The sequence below is a fragment of the Lytechinus variegatus genome, chromosome 3 (assembly GCF_018143015.1).
Source record: "Lytechinus variegatus isolate NC3 chromosome 3, Lvar_3.0, whole genome shotgun sequence".
In the NCBI taxonomy this organism is placed as follows: Eukaryota; Metazoa; Echinodermata; class Echinoidea; order Temnopleuroida; family Toxopneustidae; genus Lytechinus; species Lytechinus variegatus.
The window spans coordinates 19,548,737-19,574,208 of NC_054742.1; the positions used below are offsets into that span (position 1 = coordinate 19,548,737).

Sequence of the window (25,472 nt, forward strand, 5' to 3'; positions counted from 1 at the left end):
CAAAGTGATTTCAAAGGAATTCTAGAAATTAGCTATTGTGCTTTTGAAGTATGAAATGATACAAATATTTTGAGTGGAAATTGAAAGCCAATATTTAATACAGTATCTTAATATTGTATGTCATGGTATGTGAGATTGTGTTGGTGTATAAGTGGATGGGGGCAGAAGTACTTTAGGTATTTTAATAGAAAAAAAATAAAGGAATGTGGTATATATATTTTGTTTAGTGACATCAGTTGCCTGCATGATGAATGGAATGAATGAATGGATTAGATAAAAAATTCTACCAAGGCTTAGTCTGCTGCAGATAAGACGACTTGCTTTTTGGAGGAAATACAAGTAAATACATTTGGCTAAAATGTATAACATGAGTGCAGATGAATTAATGGTTGATTGACTGACTGACTGAATTGATGAATTAATAAATGAATGAATGAAAGAGAAATTGATTTAATAGATTATTCAACATCTAGACACAACAAATCATTTTTATGAGTTGTTTTTTTTGGTATGGTACCTTAAATGATCCAGTAATTTCATTTTGAATTAAGGCTCACCATCTGAACAATCAACCTTTGTGCATTTGCATGTGCAAAATTGTGTAAATACAAAGGTCATGCAGAGGTGAGAACTACATACAGTTCTTCCCAAAATCAATAATGTACTTTCAATATGATATAAAAGGTCCGTGGAACAGACTCCCAAGAACAGTGACATTTCAAGTGTTCGTGCATTATTTGCTCATTGGAGCAATTTGCACGGAAGCAAATGCTGTGGAACCTCTTGAATGGGCCTCATAATGGCTCATGATACAAACCCATCACAAAAGAAAAGTACAGAGTCTACATTGGGGTCCAGATGAACTGGTTAATTTGGTGTATGTATATCAGCACAGTGCTGCTATCAAAACTTGACCTGAGGTCACCTCTGTTACATGCCATGAATGATGTTATTTGTATGGAGCAGGTCAATGTACATTAAATTCTATTTCCGAGGTTGTAATTACAAGGTCTGTCCTTGTTCAGTGTACATAGCTGAATATGGATGAATGGAAGGAAACTGGATTACGATATGCTGCCGCAGGTACCTCTTGTATGTGTGCTTCTTGCTGTGAGTATTATTGGTTTATGTACAGACAAGCCTACTTTTATACAGTATAGGCCTTGTACACAAATATATCCATCAAGCTGCAGATAAATTATGGGCAGATCTCCTGGGGTGGTATTCTGTAACTCTGTCATAGCTTTTGTCATAAATTTTGTCATTTCTCTCCGAGATGTGACACCGCTATGATTATCACAAATCGGTATTCTGAACATTGTCTTTTCCCTGTCATCTCTCAAAGTTCCCACCCATCTTTTCGGAAGCAAACCAATCAAAATCATCGTTAGTTCCCAGTTGGAGCCCTTCTAGCCAATAGGAAAGCCCCGTGGCAAGTAGGGCGTATCCCCAAAACAGTTGCTGGCATCGCGCAACTACGCGTATATTGATGCGCTTAATTACAAAGAGAGACAGGGAGCTGTTAAGAATTTTAGAGGAGAAGTATAAAAGTAAAGAAAACAGAGAAAAAAGGAGGAATAAATATGTAGGGCCTAACTAATTGTAGCATGAAAAAATAATTTTGAAAATTGTCCTGGAAGATGAGTGAAACTAATACCACAATCTAATCTAAATAATATAATTGTTTGCTTGACATTCAGTCGGCAGGGTATCGGGATATTTGGTACTAAAAGATATGACAAAATTTATGACTGCTCCCCCCTGTCATAACTTTTGTCATATCTTTTGCTTGTATAAAAGGATTACGCGCATTTAAAGCCGCGTAGATTTACTGCGCGCTAAAGAGAAGAGACAAAATTTATGACAGTTTTTGTGACAAAAGTTATGACATCCACCAGAATACCGATTTTGTCATATCTCTGAGATAAGATAAAATATGGACAAAAGACAATGTTCAGAATACCACCCCTGGACTTTGTATTCCATGAATGTATAGGCCTAATGATAAATGATATGGAACTTACAGTAATTCATGTTTAATTTCCAAATCTTATGTACATGTGTATTGAGAATGTTGGTCATAAGGCGGTGGGGGGGGGGGGTTGTTTGATGAAGTGAGTTAATAAGGCCTCAATATGGGCATGCAATAAAAGTTTTTGAGATCATGTTTTTCATTTTGATTTAAATTATCGATCTTTGAACTGTGAATTGTCAACCATTTTAACTGTATGTAATCCAACCTGCAAAATATGCAATATGGTTGCATAAAAATTGCATTGTATAAATTATATCTTTTGACACTCCCCTTGCAAAATGTTTTTTTTCGAGCAGGTAACTTTCTCGTAGGAAGCAGCACCTTGCATTTTCCCTTACTCTTTTTAACCCAAACCTATCCAGATAACTAAAGAGAAAATTATACCTGAATAGTTGGACATAAAAACAAACTGATCATATGTTGTTGCTTGCTAAAACTTAAACAAATATGCTTATCTCTTTTTAAGAGAACTCCATTTTCTTTTATTGATCTGTAACTGTAATTCTCAGGTACCAACCCAGTTGAGGTGACGAAGGTTCGTATTCAGTTAGAAGGTGAACTGACCAGACAATCAGCAATAAAAGCCTACAAAGAACGTTACTACAAGGGTCTCTTCCAGGGCTTAGTAAGAGTTGCTAAGGATGAAGGCATCAAAGGACTCTATAAAGGGTTGGTAAACTTTAATTCATGGACGATTAAATATGGCAATGTCGTAAACAGTTTGCTGTGAATGATTCCTATTCTATTTTTTCCAATTATATGGCAGGTTATTTTTGTCACGGCATGTCTGTTGTATATCGTTTGGTCCTCAAATGAATTGATAAGCATCCACTCTTGTTTTGCACTATGCTGTAAATCTTGAAAAGTATGCTTGTGAAATTGTTACATTTGTATATTGATTTGATTTCTATAGACACCTCGTCCTTCAACGTGGAACTTCATAATTTTATGTAGTCAATTACTTGATGATGAATGCATTCTTTATCAAACTTGGCAATAACCCCCAAAACTCCATACCTTATTGCATTTTCACATGAAGCTAAAAACAGTTATCAGAGCATTTTTTTATTTTGATATTGTGTATTTTTGTTTTCTTGCAGACTTACTCCGTCATTGATTAGGGAAGCCATTTACAGTACATTACGTTTTGGTTCTTATGAACCAATCAAGAAACTATATGGAGCAACAGATCCAACCAGAACCTCACTCATTATAAAACTTGCTGCTGGTGCTACATCAGGTAATACTGAATTAAGATTTGGGTTGTATCTTTTCTAGAAATTATACATGTAAGATTTTTAGATAGCATTCAGTTAAAATAACAATAAGGGCTAACATGAGAAGATGATAGTAGAATGAAAGTCAGATGAGACGTTTTATTTCAAATTTATGTTTTGTGGTGTATGTAAGGTTAAATGGCATTAGTAAACTCTGTTGCTCGATTAACACTGGAACCAGGTTGTCCTTTAAAATCCTATGGAAATTATAAAATCAATGGTCAACAGATTAGTAAATCCTCAAACAGCCTCACCTATTTTTTGTTAAACTATAAACCATATTCTTTGTTTCAAAATGTTGACTCTTGTTATTTATTTGTCATGATTTGAGCTTTTAGGTATAGAATTATATAGTTGAATTTGATGCATTTGGTGAAAAATTACTAACCATGAATTTTCTTTTAACTCCTTCAGGTGCACTGGGGAGTTGGATTGCCAATCCTATGGACATTGTCAGGATCAGACTTCAAGGAGATGGGAAACTACTGCCTGGACAACAACCAAGGTACAGGGGTTTCCTACATGCTGTCTCTGATATAGCTAAAACAGAAGGTCTAAGAGGTCTTTACAGGGGTACTGTCCCCACAGTGCAGAGGGCTATGATTCTTACTGCTGCTCAGGTAGAAGCTTGATTTTACAAATTAATCTGACAAAAATCAGAAGATTTTGACTTTGTGTAAATAGGCCTACATAGTAATGACTGGTTCTGTTTCTACATGTATCTGCTAATATCCATTAGATATCTCCTGGTATACATATGCTACTATATATGGATCACCCTGAGTATTGTTTCAAGTACTAGTTGGTGTTTCATAAAGCTGTTCGTAAGTTCAGAGCGACTTTAAGAACGACTGTTGACCCTTTCTTATGCACTAAATAATCGCCAATGGACATATAATTGTGAATATTATTTACCACAAGAATGTTTCAACAGTCATTCTTAAAGTCGCTATTAACTTACAAATAGCTTTATGAAACGGCCCCCTGGTGTCAAACATTACTTATGTACAATGACTCAGTAGGAAATTCGAACAAATTTTTTTGGGTGGGCCCGGTGGGTTTCCTTGATGTTTTAGAAAAAATAATTGCTATACTGAAATATTAAGGTATGAATTGGAATAATAATAATAGCGGCATATTTACCCAGGGTAGCCACTTCAGTTCCGATAACTGTTCTCCCAGCGGGCCCTGCTAATGTTCAGATAAATGCAAACTTTCCTTTAAAAATCTAATAATGATGCAAACCTTTAACTTTATTCATGATAGATGAACAATTTGAATGTGCAGTATTTCTGCAACAAGTCATGATAGCTACCTTCTTGTCTACCTTTGCATCAATATAATACTTTTTAATGTTTATTTCTTAAAACCTAACCACACCCATCGTTCTCTGTATATTCAATACTTCAATCTCTCTATTATTTCAATGTATGTCTGTTTCTTCTAATAATTTCCTCAAACAGTTGATTTTTATTGTACAATGCCTACATAGCTTGTTGTACACATTTAGATTGAAGGCTAAATGTCAAACAATTGTACCATTGCATACGTACCATCAAAAATGCACCATTTGTCTTGACATCATAATACAATTAAAATCATTATGCTTGGTAAATAAATGCAGATGCAATATGTGTAGGGCTTACATGGCTAAATGCGCATTGCTGCTGTGGATCAAAACCACATTTGAGGGATTTTGCTTCTTGCTTTCATAATTCTTTCCCATTTTCTTTGATAAACATTGGAGAATTAATATCAATTATTGTTCAAATTTTGGCTAACTTCCGAGGCATTTTACAACTCAAATAGCAAATATTCATATTCATAAAATGGTGCGACAGTTCACATTGGGTGAAAGAAAGAGACAACCTGACTACGCCACGCTGACTGACCAGAGCATCTTTCTTTCACCTCATGGGAAATATTGCCCCATCACACTCATTCCTATTTGCTATTTGTATACTTTATCTTCCAACTCACTTATAGGTCCCAACCTATGATCACACAAAGCATTCCATTCTCAACGGAGGCTGGATGGCAGAGGGGATAAAGCTCCATTTTGTTTCATCTATGGGGGCAGGTTTCACTACAGCATTCGCTACCTCACCAGTAGATGTGATTAAAACAAGAATTATGAATCAGAAAATCAAAGGTAACAAATAAACGAATATTGTTACTTAGATGGCATCCCAACCTTAAGAATAAAACTGTGAAAGAAAAACTTACTGAACTAGGAAAGTTTGGAACTGGATAAGGATTAAAGATAAATGAAAGTATTTGCATTTAAATCTGATTTAACAAGAAAGTCTGTAAAACCAATTGTGAACATATCATCACAGGTCTAAATCTGGTACAGCTGCATAAACCGATGTTTGTGAAATCATGAAATCTATGCTGAAAATAGTCTACTGGAGATTGCCAATGCATGTACACATTTTAGACAGTGTATTGTTATTGCTTGGAAAAATACCTGATATTTTTTCTGAAATGCCATGCTTAGTTTGCTACCTTTTCGGCATTAATGAAATCTTCCAGAATCCTGTGTCACAAATTTTGTTATTTATACATAGAGACACTAGAGTGGTATTTTATCGGATTCTGTCTAAACTAATTTTGAAGTAGTACCACAAGTGGAATTCATCTATAAGAATTTAAGTCAAAGGTCATTTAAGGTCATTGAACTTTGGCCATTTTAGAGGTAATTATTAGTTTGCTGTCATAACTTTCAAAGTTTATAGATATAAGGCGGTGCTGCACCATCCCGAGTTTGCTCAATCTCGAGATTTTAGCCCGATCGGCCCTCTTCGCGATTAATCTCGAGATTCAAGAAACCCCGTCTCCACCATCGCACGAAGAGCGATTCTTGCTCGAGCGAGGCAACAAGCCCGATATTCCGAGCATGCGCACTTTCAATCTTGGAGTTTCAACGGCCCGCGCTTTTGAATAACTTCCCGCGATATGCAATCAAGTCCATGTACTCTTTCGCCGAATTCGACCGTTGTTATGCAACAATCCTCTCAGCTCAGCCGCGCTATAATTATAAGCGAGTGAAGTATTCTTCGTTTAATATGATGGCGGACTCCGAGGCAACGACAGAGGGGGAGAGGGAGAGAGGGGAGGAAAGACATGAAAGAAATGCTATTTGCTCACATTTTGCGAAGGAATAAGACGACAATGCTGTCAGTATTGTTATTGACTATGACCATCGTCGATAATGAGCGCCTCCCCCATCGGTCTGGTCTCTCCCAAAATCCATTCACGGGGGGCTTGACACCATCGTTGCTGATTGGGGAATTGATGAACGCTATGATAAAGTTGACTTTCGCATGCGTTCGGTATAATCGCTGTTTATGTTTTACCAAGGCGGAAATGGAACGCGAATTGCATTATGGACTGAAGGTCATGAATAAATTAACCCGAGTCCAAACCCGAGTGCGTCTGCACCTACGAATTAGCGCGATAATTCGTAAATAGCGCGCTATTTTGCAAATAAACCCGAGTTGACTTGGGATTGCAATCTCGAGATTAATCCTACGAACTAGCGCGATAATTGCGTCTGCATTACAAACAATCTCGAGATTTTTCAGATCGGGATAATTTGCCGGATCAGAAATAGCGCGCTAATTTGAAAACTCGGGATGGTGCAGACGGCCCTATAGTGTATAAAATGTGGATATAAGGGTAATCAAGTATCACTGACAAGTTTTAGGTCACATGATCAAGGTCCAATGTCATTGAATGTAGTATTGTATCATAATATGAATGGTGTTTTTGTGAATGATTATTTCATAGTAGTTTTCAAAGTCAGCACTACTGCTATATTGAATCGCGTGTTGCAGGTGAGACAGCCAGAGGCATTCCACTTGTTATTCATATTGAATTATTCCCATTATGGGTATATCAAATTGTATTCCCATAAAGAATATGTTCGCAGTAATTCACATGGAAAATAATCTCACAAGGACTTGTGACTTGAAAACCTTTTCAACTGTAAAAAAAAATTATCTTAAACACACATCAATATTATGTGAGACATGTTGAATCTGCAAACATTTTTATTTTATTTCATGGAAAATTTAAAATCCTATGAAAAATTTGAGTATGAATAGAATAAAAAATGTTCTATTTGATTGTCAACTACATGACATATCTTTGCATTTTCTTGCAGGTGTTGCAAAAGATGAGATATTGTATCGAGGCTCCTTAGACTGTCTCCTAAAAATACTGCGGAGCGAAGGTTTCTATGGTCTCTATAAAGGCTTTTTCTCTAACTGGCTTAGGCTTGGACCTCATACATGTATATCATTGCTAATCTTTGAGCAGCTTAGATGTCTTGCTGGAATTCATCCTATTTAACGGTAATGTCCAACCCAACAAAATGTAGATTTGAATAAAAAGAATAATCAAACATGCTGAAATTTCATCAAAATTTAATGTAAAATAAGAGTCAAGACATTTTAAATTTTGCTTACCGGTATTTTTCATGAAACAGCTATCACAGTATCATGCAAGTGAGAGAGTTGATGGTGTCACACACTAAGTATTGTTTTGTATTTTATTATATGAATATAGAATACTTCACAATAACAAAACATCTCTATGAATCATGACAGGTTGAAATAATAACAATGTCACATATTCATGGAGGAATTATACCTTGATAAAACTATAATGAGGAAAAAAAGATATAAAAATGTCACATTTTATGTACCATGAATAAAATAGAAAAAGATGGTGAGTGATGATTCCTGTTACCTCATTTGCATTCAGTCTAGGATGTACATCTTTTTACTTTTTTTGTAAATTTAAGTGCAATTCTTAAATGTTATACCTTTCTTATTTTACATCTGATTTGGTTTGAATTTTCAGTGTTATACCCATTTGATTAATAAAAAAAAAATTCAAATCAACATTTTGCTTGGGTTGACTTGCCCTTTAGAGAACAGTACTGTGTTAGGATGGATTTAGAATTTTCCATCTCCAAGGGGAGGGGATGGACATATTCAAGTTCCATATTTTGCTGAAGCATTTTAAAGCTGAATATTATTTTAATGATGTTAGTGTCTACATGATTCATGCAGACCATTGAATATAAAATAGGACATATGCTACCGCCTACGGTCACAAATCCTTTTACAAACACTATACAAACAATGATATTGGTATGTATAATTATACATGTATATCATTTGCACCTTGTTCTTAAAATTATCTGTGATCGTAGCATTAGATGGTGGAACATACCTAAACTGATGGTATTTACCAGGTATTGGGTTACGACTGAGCAAAATTATGACAGAGAATCTACACAATCCTCTTAAAGCAAGAATATATTCACTTATATGAGGTCGCATGTCATAAGGTGGTCCAATTTCGCGAACAGGGTAAAAATGGTCAAAAATTTTATTTTTTGATATGTTATAGCTATTACCATTCTCTAAATAATGAAATAGTTTTAAGTCTCGAATACCTTTATTTTTCCTTAAAATGAGTAATTAACAGCTAATTATTACATAGACGTCAATGTAAATGTGAATTTTGAAATGTGTTTTTCTCAAATTGGACCTGCTGCACATAAAATGGTGTCAAAAGTTAATGCAATGCTGGATCACCCTAATATTTTGCAGTTATAATCTTTAAACATCAATAATTAAATCTGTACCAAAAATCAAATAATTATCTAATATTGTATGCATATTAATTATACTAATTAATTAACAGTATTTAATTTCACACTTTTGCCCCCAAAATACCTGTCACTGTATTTATATGCTTGGCAAATGACAATATCATGGGCAGAAATGTTTGTTGCAATGATACACAACATTTGTACTAAAAATTAAGATTACAAATTAGATAATTAACCAAATCTCTCCAGTTTACTAATTCACTAGGTTGCAGATCAGAGCTGACATACACATGTATTCCATTGCTGCATATTTTCAAAATTGTCAAATTTTTATGACATTTATTTGTTCCCTGCTTTAAAACGCCCAGAAATATGAGGATAACAGTCATATTACATATTATAGTAAGTTGTTAATTAGGTTTAATTAATATTTTATCATTTACCACATCCACCGGCTCCGCCACCCCTGTTACTTCAAACTTAATGTGCTATAGTTTTTGTTCCTGATATTGTATTGATTTAATTCATAGAAATATATTTAGCCTATAGTTCTAGCTTCAAAATGAGATTGTTGTGTATACCTATTAAGAAGTCTGAATGAAGACTAGTGCAAGGTTACCCGAATTAGGGTGCACGAAGAAATCGTGTAGAAAATGGATGCCGATTAAAGTAACGTTTGTGTTGGAATTTGCAGAGTGAATTCTTGTTTCATTTAGACCTCTACTGGAGTTATGAACTGGTATTGAACATTGGCGACGAGCGATATGGCGAATTTGCAACCCCCGCCATACTTTCTACCTGCTCCAGGCACTCCGGCTATGCCATGGAGGCAGTGGAAGGGGCTGTTTGACGTGTACCTCGTCGCATCGGCTGCCAACAAATTTAATGAGGACCGTCGTCGTGCCTTGCTTCTTCACTGTCTCGGAGCGGAGGGGCAGCGAGTATTCTATACCTTACCTTCTACATCTACCTCATCGGGGACCTCTTCTGCAGGATCTTCTACGACTACGGAAACCGGTGCTGGTGAATCTTGTTCGTACGCTGAAGCAATATCTAGGCTGGACAATCACTTTCTACCGACGGTTAATGTTGTGGCAGAACGTTACCGTTTCCGACAGAGAGGCCAGATGCCAGACGAGCCTGTGGAAACATACATTTCTGCACTCCGGTCTCTGTCACTTACCTGTGCATTTGGTGATCTTCGAGATGAGTTCATTCGGGATCAACTGGTGGAGAAGACCAACTCAGAGCGAATTCGGGAAAGGCTTCTGATCGAGCCGTCTCTTACTCTTCAGTCTGCTATGACAATTGCACGTCAGATGGAATCTGCGTCACGAGAGACTCGAGCACTAAATACACCTGCAGATAGTGTGAACGCAGTCAAGTTTAAGCCCAAGCGTAGACAGAAACAGCCTGCTGCGAGGAAACAATCAACTGCCAGTGTTAAGAATCCACCTGAACAAAAAACTTTGACTTGTTACCGTTGTGGTGATAAGAGGCACAAAGCTAATGATGTCTCTTGTAAAGCTAGAGAAGCAACTTGCAATTCATGCGGGAAAAGGGGACATTTTGCTAAAGTGTGTAGGTCCCGACAGCAAGCTGTTCATCAAGTTTCTTCAGAACAGTCTCAATTACATGTAGAGAACGTTGAGGTTTTGACTATCCACCCATCCAATGATGCAATCTTGTTTCCAGTTACGGTGAATGGATCAGTGAAGCTTGACTTGTTATTTGATACAGGATCTCGCGTGTCAATCATTCCTCTTGACATTTTTGACAAACATTTTACAAGGAAAGCTCTTCTGCCACCACGAGCTAACTGTATTCTCACTACTTACCTCACAGATGAACAAATTCCAGTGGTTGGGATGTTCAAGGCCAATATTTCTCATGGTGACCATACAGTCATGTGTGAATTCTTCGTTGCTACAAAAGGAAGCTGTCTCATGGGACGTGATCTTATGAAGTTGTTCCATGTGCTACCACAGCTGCCAGACGAGGTTAATGCAGTGAACTCAGAGATTTGTGGTGAATTCAACGAGCTCTTCAGTGACCATGTTGGACTTGCGAAGGGTTACGTGCATCGTGTGAAGACGAAAACGGACGTGCCGCCAGTACAACACAAGCTCCGACGCCTACCTTTTGCAGTTAGAGACAAAGTGTCGACAGAGTTACAGCGTTTGGTTAAAGCTGATATCATTGAACCAGTAGAATCAAGTGAATGGATCTCCTCATTAGTCGTCGTGAATAAGAAGAATGGGGACATCCGCCTGTGTGTCGATTTGCGAGATGTGAACAGAGCGATAGTCGAGGATAAATATCCACTGCCTCACATAGAAGAACTGTTGAGTGAGATGCGAGGAGCAAGTGTATTCAGCACTTTAGATCTCAAAAGTGCATACCATCAGCTTCTTCTTCATGAGGATTCGCGTCATCTCACAACTTTCATTACGCATGAAGGACTCTTTCAGTTCAAGCGTGTCTGCTTTGGACTTTCTTCAGCTCCTTCAGCATTCCAGAAGCTTATGTCCTCTATTTTAGTTGGACTTTCTGGTGTCCAGTGCTACCTTGACGACATCATCATCTACGGTGATACTCCATCAACCCATGACACAAATCTTCGGGCAGTTCTACAACGTCTACAGAGTGTAGGACTTACACTGAACTTACAGAAGTGCCAGTTCAACCTGAAGGAGATCAGCTATCTAGGGCATGTTATCTCTGCCAAAGGCCTTCAGCCTAATGAAGATAACGTTGCTGCAATACGAGATGCTCCAGTTCCCGAGGACGCTGCAACACTCCGATCATTCTTGGGACTAGCTTCATATTACGCAAAGTTCATTCCGAATTTCTCCAGCGTAACTGCACCTCTACGAGAGTTGACCAAGAAGGACGTTCCGTTCGTGTGGTCTACTGCTGCTGCCGAATCATTCGCTACAGTCAAAGATCAGATCCTACATTGTTCAACGTTGCATCTTTTCGATCCAGATCTACCAGTAGTTATTTCAACTGACGCATCAGAATACGGGTTAGGAGCTGTCCTTATGCAGATGAAGGATGGAAAGGAGGTTCCTATCTCTTACGCTTCCCGTACGCTCACTAAATCTGAGAAAAATTATTCAGTGGGCGAGAAAGAAGCTCTCGCATGTGTATGGGCTTGTGAGAAGTGGTTCCAGTACGTGTGGGGCCGCCATTTTGTTCTCCGCACAGATCATCAAGCTCTTACTACATTGTTGTCAACGAAGGGGACAGGACGACAGTCTATGAGGATCGCTCGATGGGCTACGCGTCTGCTACGATTCAACTACACCGTCGAGTACATTCCAGGTCTACAAAATCATGCTGCTGATGCATTATCGCGATTACCACAGCCAACGCCTTCAGTCTTTGAAGATGATGATCATGAAGTTGTGATCCAGAGCATATTCGCGGAAGTTACAATATCAAAAGCCGAGTTACAACGTGCAACGGCTTCTGATTCCGTTCTACAACGTGTGATTGAGAAAATTTCACATGGTTGGTCAAAAGAATCAAGCAAGGATAGTTCACTGAAAGCATATTACATGATTCGCGATGAGCTTACAATCATTGATGATTGCGTGTTTCGTGGTAATAGAGTTGTCATTCCCAAATCACTTCAAGCAGTCTTGATTACAAATGCGCACTCCGCACACCAAGGAATAGTGCGTACCAAGCAACGCTTACGTGATATTTATTGGTGGTCATGTATGGATAGGATGGTAGAGGATGCTATTCATAATTGTAGTTTGTGTCAATCAAGTGATAAGGTTTCACACACTCGTAATACTCCCTTACAGAGTGTCCCTCTTCCTGATGGACCTTGGAAGAAAATAGGTATTGACATAACTGGTCCATTCAATACTACACAACCTTCATACAAATATGCCATTGTAGCCATAGATTATTATTCCAAATGGCCAGAGGTTGCTTTTGTTTCTGAAGTGACTACACATTCGGTCATTACATTCCTTACACAAGTGTTCGCTAGGGAAGGTATTCCTTGTGAAGTTGTTACTGACAATGGTGTTCAATTTGTATCTAGTGAATTTGAAGATTTCCTAAAGAAGCTAGGTATTTCACATTCCAAAGCATCATTGTACTACCCACGTTCAAATGGTGAGGTTGAACGTTGGAATAGGGTGTTAAAGCAAACACTTCAAATTGCAACAATGCAAGGTAAACCATGGAAGGAAGCAGTCCTTGAATTGCTTATGGCATACCGCGCTACCCCTCATCAGACCACTGGTACAACTCCAGCAGAGTTGTTACATGGTCGACCCATGGTCACGCCATTACATATTCATGATGCTAATGATGGCAATAGGCGTGTCGGGGAAGATACTGAAATGCGAAGGCGTGTTGGTGCGAAGCAAAAGAAAGCAAGCGAGTACGCTGACAAAACTAGGGGTGCTTCCATTCCAAAGTTTAGCATTGGTGATAAGGTTAGAGTGAAAAGAGTCAAGAAAAGAAACAATTCATGGTTTGAGGCACCACAGAAAATTGTAGCCAAAAAGGGTTTGTACACATTTGTCTTGGAAGACGGACGTATTTGGAATGCCTCAAAACTGACTTTGTTCAGGGATAGTGGTCATGTTGATCAGAGAAAATCAAACACAGCTAGTGAACAGACTGGAAGTCCTAATGAAAGACCTAAACGTGACAAAAGAGTACCAGTCTGGACACATGATTATGTTTCTCATTGAATCTTTGTATTAAATTATTAGGCATGAAAAAGAAATTATTTTCATGACAGAAAGGCATAATTGTTTGTAGGGTTCATTGATTAAAGAACATGTATATGTTATGTTTGTTGAAATTATGCCACAAGGGTTTAATAAAAAAAAAAAAAAAAAAAAAAAAAAAGGAAAGATATTGAACGTAATGGTAATTGTTATACATGTGAAAAAAAAAATGAAAATCAACCATGTGTGTTATTTTTACTGCAAGTTGAGAAATGGTTATTACATGTATGTGGTGTACTGTTTATGCATTCTATACAAGTAAAGAAACTTGCAGCAGTTGTTTTGAAATTCCTTGATACAGTTTATACAGGTTAAACACTTGCATATGCATATAAAAATAATATTAATAAAGTTACCAGGTAAAGAAAAGAAACTCATATTTATTTAATTGAAATAATTGCACTGTACACATTGGTTTTTAAGACACACACAAAGAAAAATATTTATTATGCAACCAGGATACATATGGAAATGATACAGAGTTATGTTTTGAAATACAATGTAGATTACAGTCTGATTTCAGGATACATGTAAGGGTTATTTTTTCAAAACACATGTATATGCTAGAAGGTATTTATACTTCTATTTGCCATTGATGTTATTTGATTATTTGGTGTTTGAAAATTTTAATTACCAGATTAATGCTGATACCCCATTTTTAGTAGAGGGGAGATGTTGTGTATACCTATTAAGAAGTCTGAATGAAGACTAGTGCAAGGTTACCCGAATTAGGGTGCACGAAGAAATCGTGTAGAAAATGGATGCCGATTAAAGTAACGTTTGTGTTGGAATTTGCAGAGTGAATTCTTGTTTCATTTAGACCTCTACTGGAGTTATGAACTGGTATTGAACACAGGTATTACTCAATAAATTTGGTCAAGATACTGTGATGTAGCAACAATTTATCCATGGCACCGTGTGGAAAATTGTTCATACGCCACCCTTTTTGCATACCCAACTTATGAAATGCGACCATGAAGAATTTAAAAATCAGAGGACAGTAAATTGCTTATCTCTTTTAACCAGAAGTATTTTGTTCCAATATAATTCATATTTTTTTAGAATTGTGATTAAATTTTAATGTAGTATTACATCAGTGTAAAAAGCATGTAACAATTGTACTTGGAGGACACCATTTTTTTTCTATTTGAATCTTGATAAAAGTGCAATGACTTAGGTTTTATAGATCTCTAGTCTTTGAAAAACATATAATAAATCTTTTTTAATGAATTATTTTGTAACGTAAATGCTTCCAAGAAAATGTCCCACGTTCACAAAAGACATTTTAAACAATTTTGATCTAATTACAGATTTCTCAAATACTGTTCTTATAAATCATGTCTGTGTGCATTTACGCTTAAAAGCAACATTGCATTTGTGATTTTGTGCCAATACTTGATATTCTAGTCATTTACATATCTTAAACTATGTTTATACATTTTATATAAATACATTGTTTCATGCATAAAATATTGGCTTGTCATATTTTGTATGCAGATTTATATGAATATATAAATATATTTCATTAAAACCAAGGTTGATATTGAGAGATGAACATGTTTTCTTCCTAGTGATTGCAAAACAAAAGCAATCTTTATGAATTTATTAATTAGGAAAAAGTTAAAGAAATAGTTTGACACGCGTCTAAGGAAAAGATGTTACATGAGAGAAGCGGTATTTTGCACTGCCACACCTCTGCATTCTAGTCCAGCCTTTGTTCTGAGTCATGTTTTCACCAGCTTGTTGTTTAAACACTAGCAATTGCTTTCTGAATGCAAGAAAAGAGTTTAAGCACAATCAATTGGTTATGCGTACAAAATAAAGCAATTGCTAAGGCATAATTAGGTTCATAAAAAGTAGAAATCGCTACTTTGTGAGACAACCCTACTAGTGAAGAGATCGAATGGTTGGACAAACTCAAAGTGCTGTTGAATGAGATAAACCCGAGAACTGGTGTATGATATATTTTATTTACCCAGGGTAGTCACTTCAGTTAGGAAACTGCTCTACCAGCAGGCCCTGCATAACATGTTATTATTACTCTTTAACATGTTATTATTACTCTTCTCCAATCTAAATGCTGAGCGCCTGGCAAGAAAGCAGAAGGTCCCATTTTTATGTCTTGGTATGATTCGGTCATGGATTATTATTTATTTTTCTTTGTCGTTTTATTTTAACAGGGTAGCCCTTACAGTTACAAGAACTGATCGACCAAGGGGGGATTGAACCCACATCCTCCCATTCATGAGGCGGACGCTCTACCACTGAGCCACCATGCCATCTAAGATTTTGAATCGCCAAATACGCAGAAATAAACTTCAAATCATATAACAATATTAGTAAATATGTGAAATAGGGGCCTCGTGTCTTATATTGGTAATGAACTATATTTTTTTCTGAATGAAATATTACATCACAGCTGATAAGAAAATCACAAATAGACAGAATAGTAATTTTCATATCTTTATTATTGCAGTGATCATTGTTTTGACTATCAATACATTCATTATCCATAAAAGACTTTCATCAAATATATTTATGAACACTCTGGGATAAAGATACTATCACATATGAGTTATTTAATCATCAGCTATTATTAAAAATTCAAAACTGCTCACATTAACAAATATATAGAAAAGTCCAGCTTTATGATAAAATTCATAATTTGATCGTGTTATACTAAAGCTCAAAATGATAAGGGATAAGCAAAAATGAATACATACAAAATATCTATTGCAATAAAAATGAGTGTGAAACTAATTGCACATGGTGATACATTTATATAATATAAAAATCTGTTCATACATTTATATTAATTCACTATTACTGCTTTCAAAGCAGATCATCTAATAAACTTCACATAAGTATACAGTACAGTGAGAATTAATTGTTTTTGTAATTTGCAAGAGACAATATATAAAATGTTGAAAAGTTTGTTCTTTCTAAGAATTATTCAATATCGAGATAGATTATCAAGAAAAAATATAGACAAATATGAATATACCTATCCTTTATTGCTGTTGCTTTTGTTACATTCCGAAACATACTGTGTTTCTTCAATATAAAGGAATAAAATGATTCAGAAAGTAGAATTTCTCCAGAGAGACCATATTCCAGCAAACAGAAAAGAAATACATAATAAAACACAAAAAAATTGATTCTATATTGCTGATATAAAAACCAATGTGAAGATAACATTTCAGTGATTAATAAGAAAAGCTCTTGTAATACACTAACTATAAATAGTGAAAATTTGCATATGTAGGAATAGTTTGAAAGCTAGAATACATGTATGATGACAGGGAAAGTCTACCCTGACTTCAAGTTTTGATAATAGCAGAAAAATGAGAGAATATTACTAATGGTTTGGCAAAGAATCCAACATACAATAATAGAATTATTGATATTTGAAGTTATCATTTTTGGTGATGGCACATCACAACGAAGCTGCTCAGTAAGTCATGTAAAATAATTTTTTAAAATTGCACTTTTTAATGGTTCATGACGAGTTATTTCTATTCCATAGAAAGGATTACATAATTTTTTTTGAAATCGTTTATTGAAATTATCATTTAGGATGTTTACATTACATATTATAAAGGAGATGTCTACATGTGACATCACATTATTAGAATTTCAAGGATTCACAACTCTTGTTGTGTTTTTTTATGGATTTTTGTTAAAGTTTGTCATGAGTTTATCTCATTTTTCTACTTTTACCAAAATCAATTTACATCAGGATGGACTTTGATTATAGAAAATGAATAAAAATAGTGCATTTTGAATGCAAAGCTACATTTGGGATAGTGAAATAAACCAAATATTTGAGTGCATGTTTTTAATTTCTTTTCTGTACAATACTACAAGTTTATTTCAATACACTTAGAATAAAAAAATTCCATCTAAAAGACTTCATACAACTTTGCTTTATTCACAATCAATCAATCGTGAACATAAACTTTAAAACTCAGTACTAAATTTGATCTCTCAGACATTCTGGATGCAATCTGTGATTTACAAACTTCTTGAAAAATCTGGTCAAAGTAAGAAAAACAAGCATTAAAATAGGTCTTCTACAAAAGCATCTCCAAATATAGTTTGGAAGGCACATATTTGTATCTACATACTGGCTGGCATTCATATTCTATTAACTATTTACAACTATGTACATGATAAAGCATTTGTATACAAAATAGAATATGGGGTCATAAATGTGTCTTCACTATACATTAACCACGTCTCTTTATTTACAAAAATATACACTTCGTTGCTAATACTACAATTATAAGTGACACTCATAAATTGTATTTATTTGAAAATAAACTTTAATAGTCAATTACTTGAAGCAGGTTCAAGATTCATTTGTTTCATTATAAGTTGAAATAAGTATCCAATAAAAAAAAACAGCAATAAAGGGATAAATCATTCATAGACCTTTTTTAAAACCATTTTGAGAAATGTTTGAGAAATTTAGGTAGATCTAGACAATCTTGACTAGTTTCCATATCGTTTTCCTAAAATACCAAAATGATAAAAATTCAGGTCAAAACTATATACATATTACAAATATAATACACATGTACTACACCAGGCATAATATTTTCTGTCATGAACTTTTAAATATTGAACAATTTATAAGAAGTATTGCTATTAAAAGGTATCATTTTACATTATTTTTCTCAAAAGAGAAGCAAGAAACTTATAACTCCAATAGCTGTTACAATCACTGTCAGTTTGTATTTTCAGAAAATGTACTTCCTCTTCATTTCATGTAGCTTTCTTTCATCCATTATCAAAATAAAAAAAATAAATGCTATATTTGTAAAAAAATCTCAAATTCTAATCTATTATATAATTATTACAAAAGTTACTTCACATACTATCCGAGTATTATATTCATTCAAGATGTTGTTTTGTAATAATTGAGCATTATAATCCTCTTATATTTTTGAGCTGGACATCAGCATTGACAGGTTATCATTCTCTTACAGTTGACATAGTAACAGTCAGACACCAGTGTTTCTCAAATCCCGGCTAATCAAAACCAATGGTTTCTTCTAATGTAGGTGTCAGATTTAAGAGTTCCTAAGGTGATGAATATTGATGAAACTCCCCAGGGATAAAATTTCACTAGGCAAAGAATGAATAATCATAAGAGCAGCTTTCATACAAGTTATGTTGTCTATGATGTTGTCCACTTTGTAAGACTTGTTGGTCCTAGTTGTCGCCACTCTTCCTTAGTAATACACATGTTATCAAATGCAGAGAGAGGTGCTAGAACATTGGCTCCATTATATGCTGCATGGTATCGCTCTGGTGCAGCATGCACCTGCATACAACAAATACAAAAATCAATTAGGTCTTTTACATCTTATTCGTATATAGATTTTTTTTTATTCTTTAGCCATTGAGGTTCATTTTGGAAGGAGACAAGAAATAACTTGAAATTATACAGGAAACTCAATTGGACTTGAGCCCCGCTGAATAAAAGTTACCATTATGGTAACTTTGCCATTCAATGGTATCACTCATGGAATCCATCATTTTGATTGGCTGTTGAGCATCGTTACCATTGGATGGCAAAGTCATCATGATAATACTTATATGCAATGGGGCCCAGATGCCTCTTTGTGTGATACAACCAGATACAAACAAATTTACATCTGTTCTACTTATATCAGGGGCATCTGATTAGAATACATAATACCCCAAGAAGCCCTGGTATTTTCATAATTACATAAGGGAGATAGCTAATCTGAACATGTAGACAATATTGCTTATAGATTTTCAATATAATTTATAATACCAATAACACTCCTAATTCTACATTTCTCAGGATTTTATTTGCACAAAATGAACTTATATTTACAATAAACATATTTTTACAATTTATTCTTAGACAGGTTTTCTCTGATAATGAATTTTATTGGTTTGGGATCCATCCACATCTGTCACATCTTATGAAAATGAGTAGAGGTTGATAATTACCTTGACGAGTGTACTCTTAGGTAGCATCTTTGTTAGTTCTGTTCTTAGTCTCTCGGCAATCCCTGGTAATAAGGTTGTACCTCCACATAGGTAGATGCTCCTACCATACAGGAAATACAAATCAAACAGGTTATTCCATACCTGTCACTTTACAATGAATATAAATGAAACATGAATAAAAGAGAAACCCATACATAAACTCCAAACTGCCACTGACATCTCGAGAACAAAGGCCCTCATTCTTGAATGGAATAGCTTCAAACATTTCATGTGCATGTAGTTTTGCAATGGCTCCTGTCTTTCATTAATAAGATTAACATTAATATCTAGCAGACAAATAAAGGTACCTATAAAAGTATGAAAGTTCACAACTTTAGAACACTGCTAAACATATTTTCAATGTGATGTATATTAATTACATTGTATGATATGGTTTTCAGTTGCTATTTAGTATTATATTTTCTTGAAATATAAATATAAAGTAACATGAAAAATTTGTAATTACATTTTTGGGGGTTGCTAAGTGTAAATTTGAAAATGTGATGAGATTATTGACATACTTGGCCATTGTTTTCCTCTGTTCAATGTTACATGCTTGAATGGCATTGTAGACCAATGTATGTAGACCAGGATGATCCTTGCCCCATACTTCTGGATGAAAAAGACCTTCAGTGCATCGGAATCGAGAGTAATCCAACTTGATAGTCCTAGTAACAAGTCAAACAGTTCATGAACATTATGCCAACAAGAATATTGAATTTGAACACCTTTTAAGTAAGAGTGGTATATAATATAGAAATTAATAGTCATGTTTCCCATGTAGCATTTAATTAAAGTAATCTGATTACCTGCTTATTTAGTCAATCATAGAAAATCAATGAGCTCTGGCTAGAATCAGTTTGGTAGTATTGTTAAAAAGTTCTTGAACTCATCATTGTCAATTGTTAATGTTATAAGTGTAAAATATAACATTCTTCCTCACACAATTACAAAATAAATCTATTCCACATTGCAATCCCAAGTTTCAGAAAGTAACTCTGTCGAGTAGAATGCTGCTACCTTCTATAGACTGAATCTCTAGATAGGTAGCTGGAAGAATTGAAAGATGTGTTTCGTCATTACATAACACTGAATCATTCTGATAAACATCAATCTGTGAGAGTAGGTTCATTTCCATTGTTACTTCACTGCATCAGACCAAGTCATTTCATTCTATTCAATTTTCATAAATTCAGACTTCCTCTGTATCATCCAATTATGCAACCCATTTTGACCCCTCTTCCACTTCCTTTTTTAATTCCCTTGGGTTAAATGAGTTTAGGTTAATTCCTGTTTCCACAAATCTACTTCTTTTTGATTATCAAGGAGGGAAACTAGATGTCTGGCTTTGCGCCATTGCAACTATCTTGTTGGGGGAATATCATAAAGAGAAATATCTAGACAAACAGATGACCTCATTTAGCCAAGGGATATGATGCTGCCAGCAAGGTTTAGGGGAAGACCCCCAGGCAGGTGAATTCTTGATCAATCAAATGGAATTCACCAGAGAACTTGCTTTGCCTCTTGAATAATTTTCTTGTCCATTAAATGACATTTTGATGAATGTTGTGACCAATTTTCGAAATTAAGATTTATATAGAGAGTAAAGTAAAGTTTGAATTAGTTTTGAAGTTTCTTGTTATAAAGAATCCTATGTGGTCAATACCATTACTTTTAGTTTAATCAAAGACTAGGACACAATTTGTCGCACGCATCACGAAGCGTCCTCTCTGCGCACTTCAATGCGAAAGTTAGTTTTGCAGAAAACGCATTTAAAGAAAAGCTTTTTTAAAACCAGCAATAAGTGCACCTACAAGGAGAGCAAATTATTTACCGGTGTCTTCGTTTGATAGTTCAGGTTCCAAAGTTCCATCCCGTATCTTTATATTTTCTTGAAGTGAATTATTTACGCTACAGTGGGCATCGTAACAGAGCGGACGGTTCGTGGTGAAATCGCAAGGCGCGATAGCGCACTGTTTCTATTCCAGAGAGGACGGTTTGTGGTGCGTACGACGAATTGATGAAATATATTACTTTCAATATTTAATTAAGTATATGTCTATTTCAAGCAATAATAGAGTATGGTAATAACAACAGGAACCTGACTGACAATTGAAAACTTTAAAACACTCTAATTAGTAGATTCTTCAGTAAAAGTCACTCCATTACATCAAGGAAATCTGCATTAGACCACAGGTAATAAAGGTACACTGTCACTGAATAAATTCTGGGCTTATGAACTTGCATAAAAATAAAATGCATTCAATTGAACTTTTTTTAAAGCTATTTTTACAGCAATTTATGATTAGAATTTCATCCCTTCATTGTGAGAGCCATTTGGAATGCCAGTCTCCATTATCAAGATGAGATTTTAGTTTCATGTCACTATCCCTACTGTAGTTTCTATTGGTATTCTTGCTGATCTTACCCTGTTCCATTTGGTACATCATATTTATCCAAGTCAAGATAAGTGCTGCACAATTCTGGATCCAGTGAGCAAAATTTCAACTCTGCATGGTAGTCTTGGGCTACAAAACAGGCCTGTAGAGTGAATGTGAATTATTTTTTTACTAAAGAAGAGAAGGGCACATATATAAGAAATACAATGAATGTATATAAAAAAATGATAAGTGAGAAAGTTGTGTGTTACTTATGTCCGCAAGTAACAAGTTTTGATATAGAGAAATGCATAATAGATGTAATTCAGACAGGAGATTTTGACTAGGAGGGGGTACAACCCCCCTTCTATTTTTTGAAGCACACACAAATAAAAACAAGCACATTGCCCAAACACTCACATACAGCTGTAATATATTTAGATAATAATCACACTAGAAAAAAACCTATAATTTTTGTAAATTGATTACAATGTATTTTGAAGTCAGCCCTCATTCACTTGTCAACAAAAAACTACATTACCTATTCCTTGATTTTCCGTTGATGTCTTAACATATCATTACCTATCTCCAATCTGAAATATTTATATTTCTCTACTTTATTTTGAATATCTAACTAATCATTATCATTAAAGTTTAGTTTATATTCATTTAGATTTGATCCCGACCAGCCTTAATACAAATCACTGTTCAAAGTAAAAAAATGTGTTAAGTCTGCAATGAATATTAAATCTTATCATTAAAATTTAAATGGCATGCAGATTGTAAAAAAAAATGGACCATACCTTTTCTTTCAACAATCTTCCAATGTACTTTTCCACCTCAGAGAACAATCTGTATAAATAAACATAAAGTATTAATACATTAAACCTTTTATGGTAGAAATGGAATCATGTAGGTTCTAAAAATAATCTTTGTTCAATGAATGCTGATGAGAATATAAAGCAATTTGGGGGAAAAGATTAAACATTCAAAGCTTCTAATGAAAATGTTAATAAATATACATGTACATTTATGCATTGCATTATGAAGCTGCTTAATATATATCATAAAACAATACTTTAGTATTTTGCCATTATGTCCTGAGAGTTATGACCATGGTAATCCAAAAGGGTACAAGCCCTTTCTCTATTATCAATTATTAGAGTACTACACCCAGAAGGCATTGTCGTTCACATGTTTTCTACTTTCTAGTCTCATGATAGGCCTAAAACTCTAGAATGTCAAAGTTGATTGTCACAAAGTTTGATAAGGCAAGGAAAGGAGCCCCAGAGGGGTGCTGAGACATGAGATTGAGACGCCTTGATATAGGGAGGAAAAGACTTCTAAATTCAAGCAGGAAATAATGAATTTCAAACCAGCTGTGGCAAGACCAGTTAGTAAATTATGGTAAATTAGGTGTGTATCATGTACAGCTGCAAGTCATTAACAGCGTGAATCAAGATAACATCTTTGCCTTTCTTTATGCTCTATGATTCCTACGAGGGTACTTAGAGATTTAAAAGGGTTTTTGTCAAAATTTTATAATGGTTATGTGTTGTGGTAGCTGTCATTTATGTATTTCTTGGATGTATAGGATCCATAGATTCAGGTAAATACTATCAATGCTCAGGTGTTGCAATATGCTACTCTGAGAAAAAAAATAGGAGAACTCAGTATATTTCACAAAAAAGGCATTTGTATATTTAGAGGAATTATCAAAATGATGGTGATGCTGTATACTGGTCATGGTGACTTGTTTTATGCTAGGAAAGGGTGAATATTTGTTGATATGCAGACTATAGGTCTAATGGTTGTAAGGTCGTAGCAGAAAGACATGGTGATGAGGTTAAATGCCTTAACAAATGGAAACAGTGCACTTTGACTGGCAAACAAACAAAGGTTTGAAAATTATTTTCATCTATATAAAAATTGAACTTTCTTTCTCCAAAAACATTGCTTTTATTACTATATTCAAAACAATTTTAGAATGTTTTGACAATTATAAACTTTGTAAATTGAATTGGCTTTCTATGTGGAAGTTTTCACTTCAGGGACTTAGAAAATGGATACTCTCTTATTTCCTAAAGATATAATGAATATGTTGTTGCTTTTGTAAAAGGTTTCTTAATTAAATTGTAGCTAGGTACCCCTACTGTTTCTGCTTAATATCACATGGAAGCTACAAATGAGCAGTTTCCACAACAAATCAAGTCATCAAGCACTAGGGGCGTGTCCAGCTTTTAAACACCCTGAAAGGGTAGACCTAGTAAATTATGACATCTCAAATATTAAATTTCCATCAAGTCTTGTCAAATTCATCAACCAAACGAAAGACGTCATAATCCTCACTGTGACAGAGAGAGATCTCAGTTTTGAGCTAATCATTTCTGGAAAGGTACCAGTAGTTCAATTTATAAATAGATTCTTGAACGAGAAATTATAGTGGGTACATCCCATTGATCATATTTACAGACTGATATTTTGTATGCTAAATGACATAAACCACTTTGATAAACTAATATATCCAAGCAGTATATCTGAAGTCCAAGCTGTGAGATTATAAATCAGATATACACAATTTTTTAAATTCATTTAGATATTACCTGTGTCCTGTCTCTGTAAGGAGCCTGGTGAGATGTTCTGTGATCTGTCTCCCTCCAAACGGTAACCTGTACACCCCTTTCTCCACAATGTAACCATCCACAATGGGCACAATATCTACCCTTTCACCAATGTTAACTGTGTTGGATAAAAGTAAAAAATAAATATTCAACACAGACATTTAAGAAAATCTGTCAGCCCATTTTTTAATGCAGTCATTTAGGATAGGGTTGTACTACCCACTTCAATTATTTCAAAAGTAAATTAATCATTGGCCTGAAAACATCAAACTTGTTTCCATCTGAAGCTAACTTGGGATCAAAGAAATGTATTCAATTAAAGTTAGGTTATGGCCATGAACTGAAAAGACCTGTATAGATACACTACTCATGCCAAGAAAACATGCCTGGGGGAGATTGATGCTCCGGATATATCAATAATGGTCATAAAAAATGTACATTTATATAAATATCACTGCAGATTGATGAAATTCTCAATTTTCTTCTTCTAGACAATCATTAAAATTATAGAAGAATGTGATGAAATGATACAATGATAGGATTATGTTGTTGCTTACCCACAATGCCTGAGGTAGCCTTGTAAGAGTAGAGTGCCATCAACGCCTGCTCTTGGACAAGGATTCCCTCGACATTGAAACGATCAAAAATCATTTCAACCAGCTTCTCCTATGCAATGAAAAAAAACATATAAAAATTCAATCAAATGAATAATTGTCACTGAATACCAAGAAAATCAACATAT

General features: G+C 35.0%; 3 protein-coding genes across 6 annotated transcripts in view; 2 read left to right on the top strand and 1 right to left on the bottom strand.

Annotated features, from left to right (window-relative positions):
- Window positions 1–596: 596 nt before the first annotated feature.
- Window positions 597–16,078, top strand: LOC121410430 (mitochondrial substrate carrier family protein ucpB-like). 2 transcript variants are annotated; one of them, XM_041602519.1, is made up of 7 exons: window positions 597–1,110; window positions 2,545–2,704; window positions 3,136–3,275; window positions 3,727–3,932; window positions 5,299–5,464; window positions 7,481–7,670; window positions 15,885–16,078. In XM_041602519.1, the coding sequence occupies exons 1-6, from the start codon at window positions 1,041–1,043 to the stop codon at window positions 7,666–7,668; spliced, it is 930 nt and encodes a 309-aa protein (XP_041458453.1). In that variant the 5' UTR covers window positions 597–1,040; the 3' UTR covers window positions 7,669–7,670; window positions 15,885–16,078. The 2 variants fall into 2 exon arrangements, with proteins under 2 accessions (XP_041458453.1, XP_041458452.1); XM_041602518.1 differs by lacking the exon at window positions 15,885–16,078 and having other exon boundaries at window positions 598–1,110; window positions 7,481–8,652.
- On the top strand, window positions 9,706–13,665 carry LOC121411981 (uncharacterized protein K02A2.6-like). Its single transcript, XM_041604892.1, has one exon. It carries the CDS (start codon window positions 9,706–9,708, stop codon window positions 13,663–13,665), a length of 3,960 nt encoding a protein of 1,319 aa, XP_041460826.1.
- An 87-nt stretch (window positions 16,079–16,165) lies between the features above and the next one.
- LOC121410429 overlaps window positions 16,166–25,472 on the bottom strand; it is a 78,012-nt gene continuing 68,705 nt past the window's right edge. For all 3 annotated transcript variants that reach the window (XM_041602514.1, XM_041602516.1, XM_041602517.1), the window contains 7 exons: window positions 25,288–25,396; window positions 24,713–24,848; window positions 22,913–22,961; window positions 22,160–22,272; window positions 20,253–20,399; window positions 19,693–19,792; window positions 16,166–19,033 (listed from right to left, as the gene is read on the bottom strand). In XM_041602514.1, the coding sequence (XP_041458448.1) occupies window positions 18,887–19,033; window positions 19,693–19,792; window positions 20,253–20,399; window positions 22,160–22,272; window positions 22,913–22,961; window positions 24,713–24,848; window positions 25,288–25,396 (801 nt within the window). In that variant the 3' untranslated portion in view covers window positions 16,166–18,886. The remainder of the gene's footprint in view (window positions 19,034–19,692; window positions 19,793–20,252; window positions 20,400–22,159; window positions 22,273–22,912; window positions 22,962–24,712; window positions 24,849–25,287; window positions 25,397–25,472) is intronic.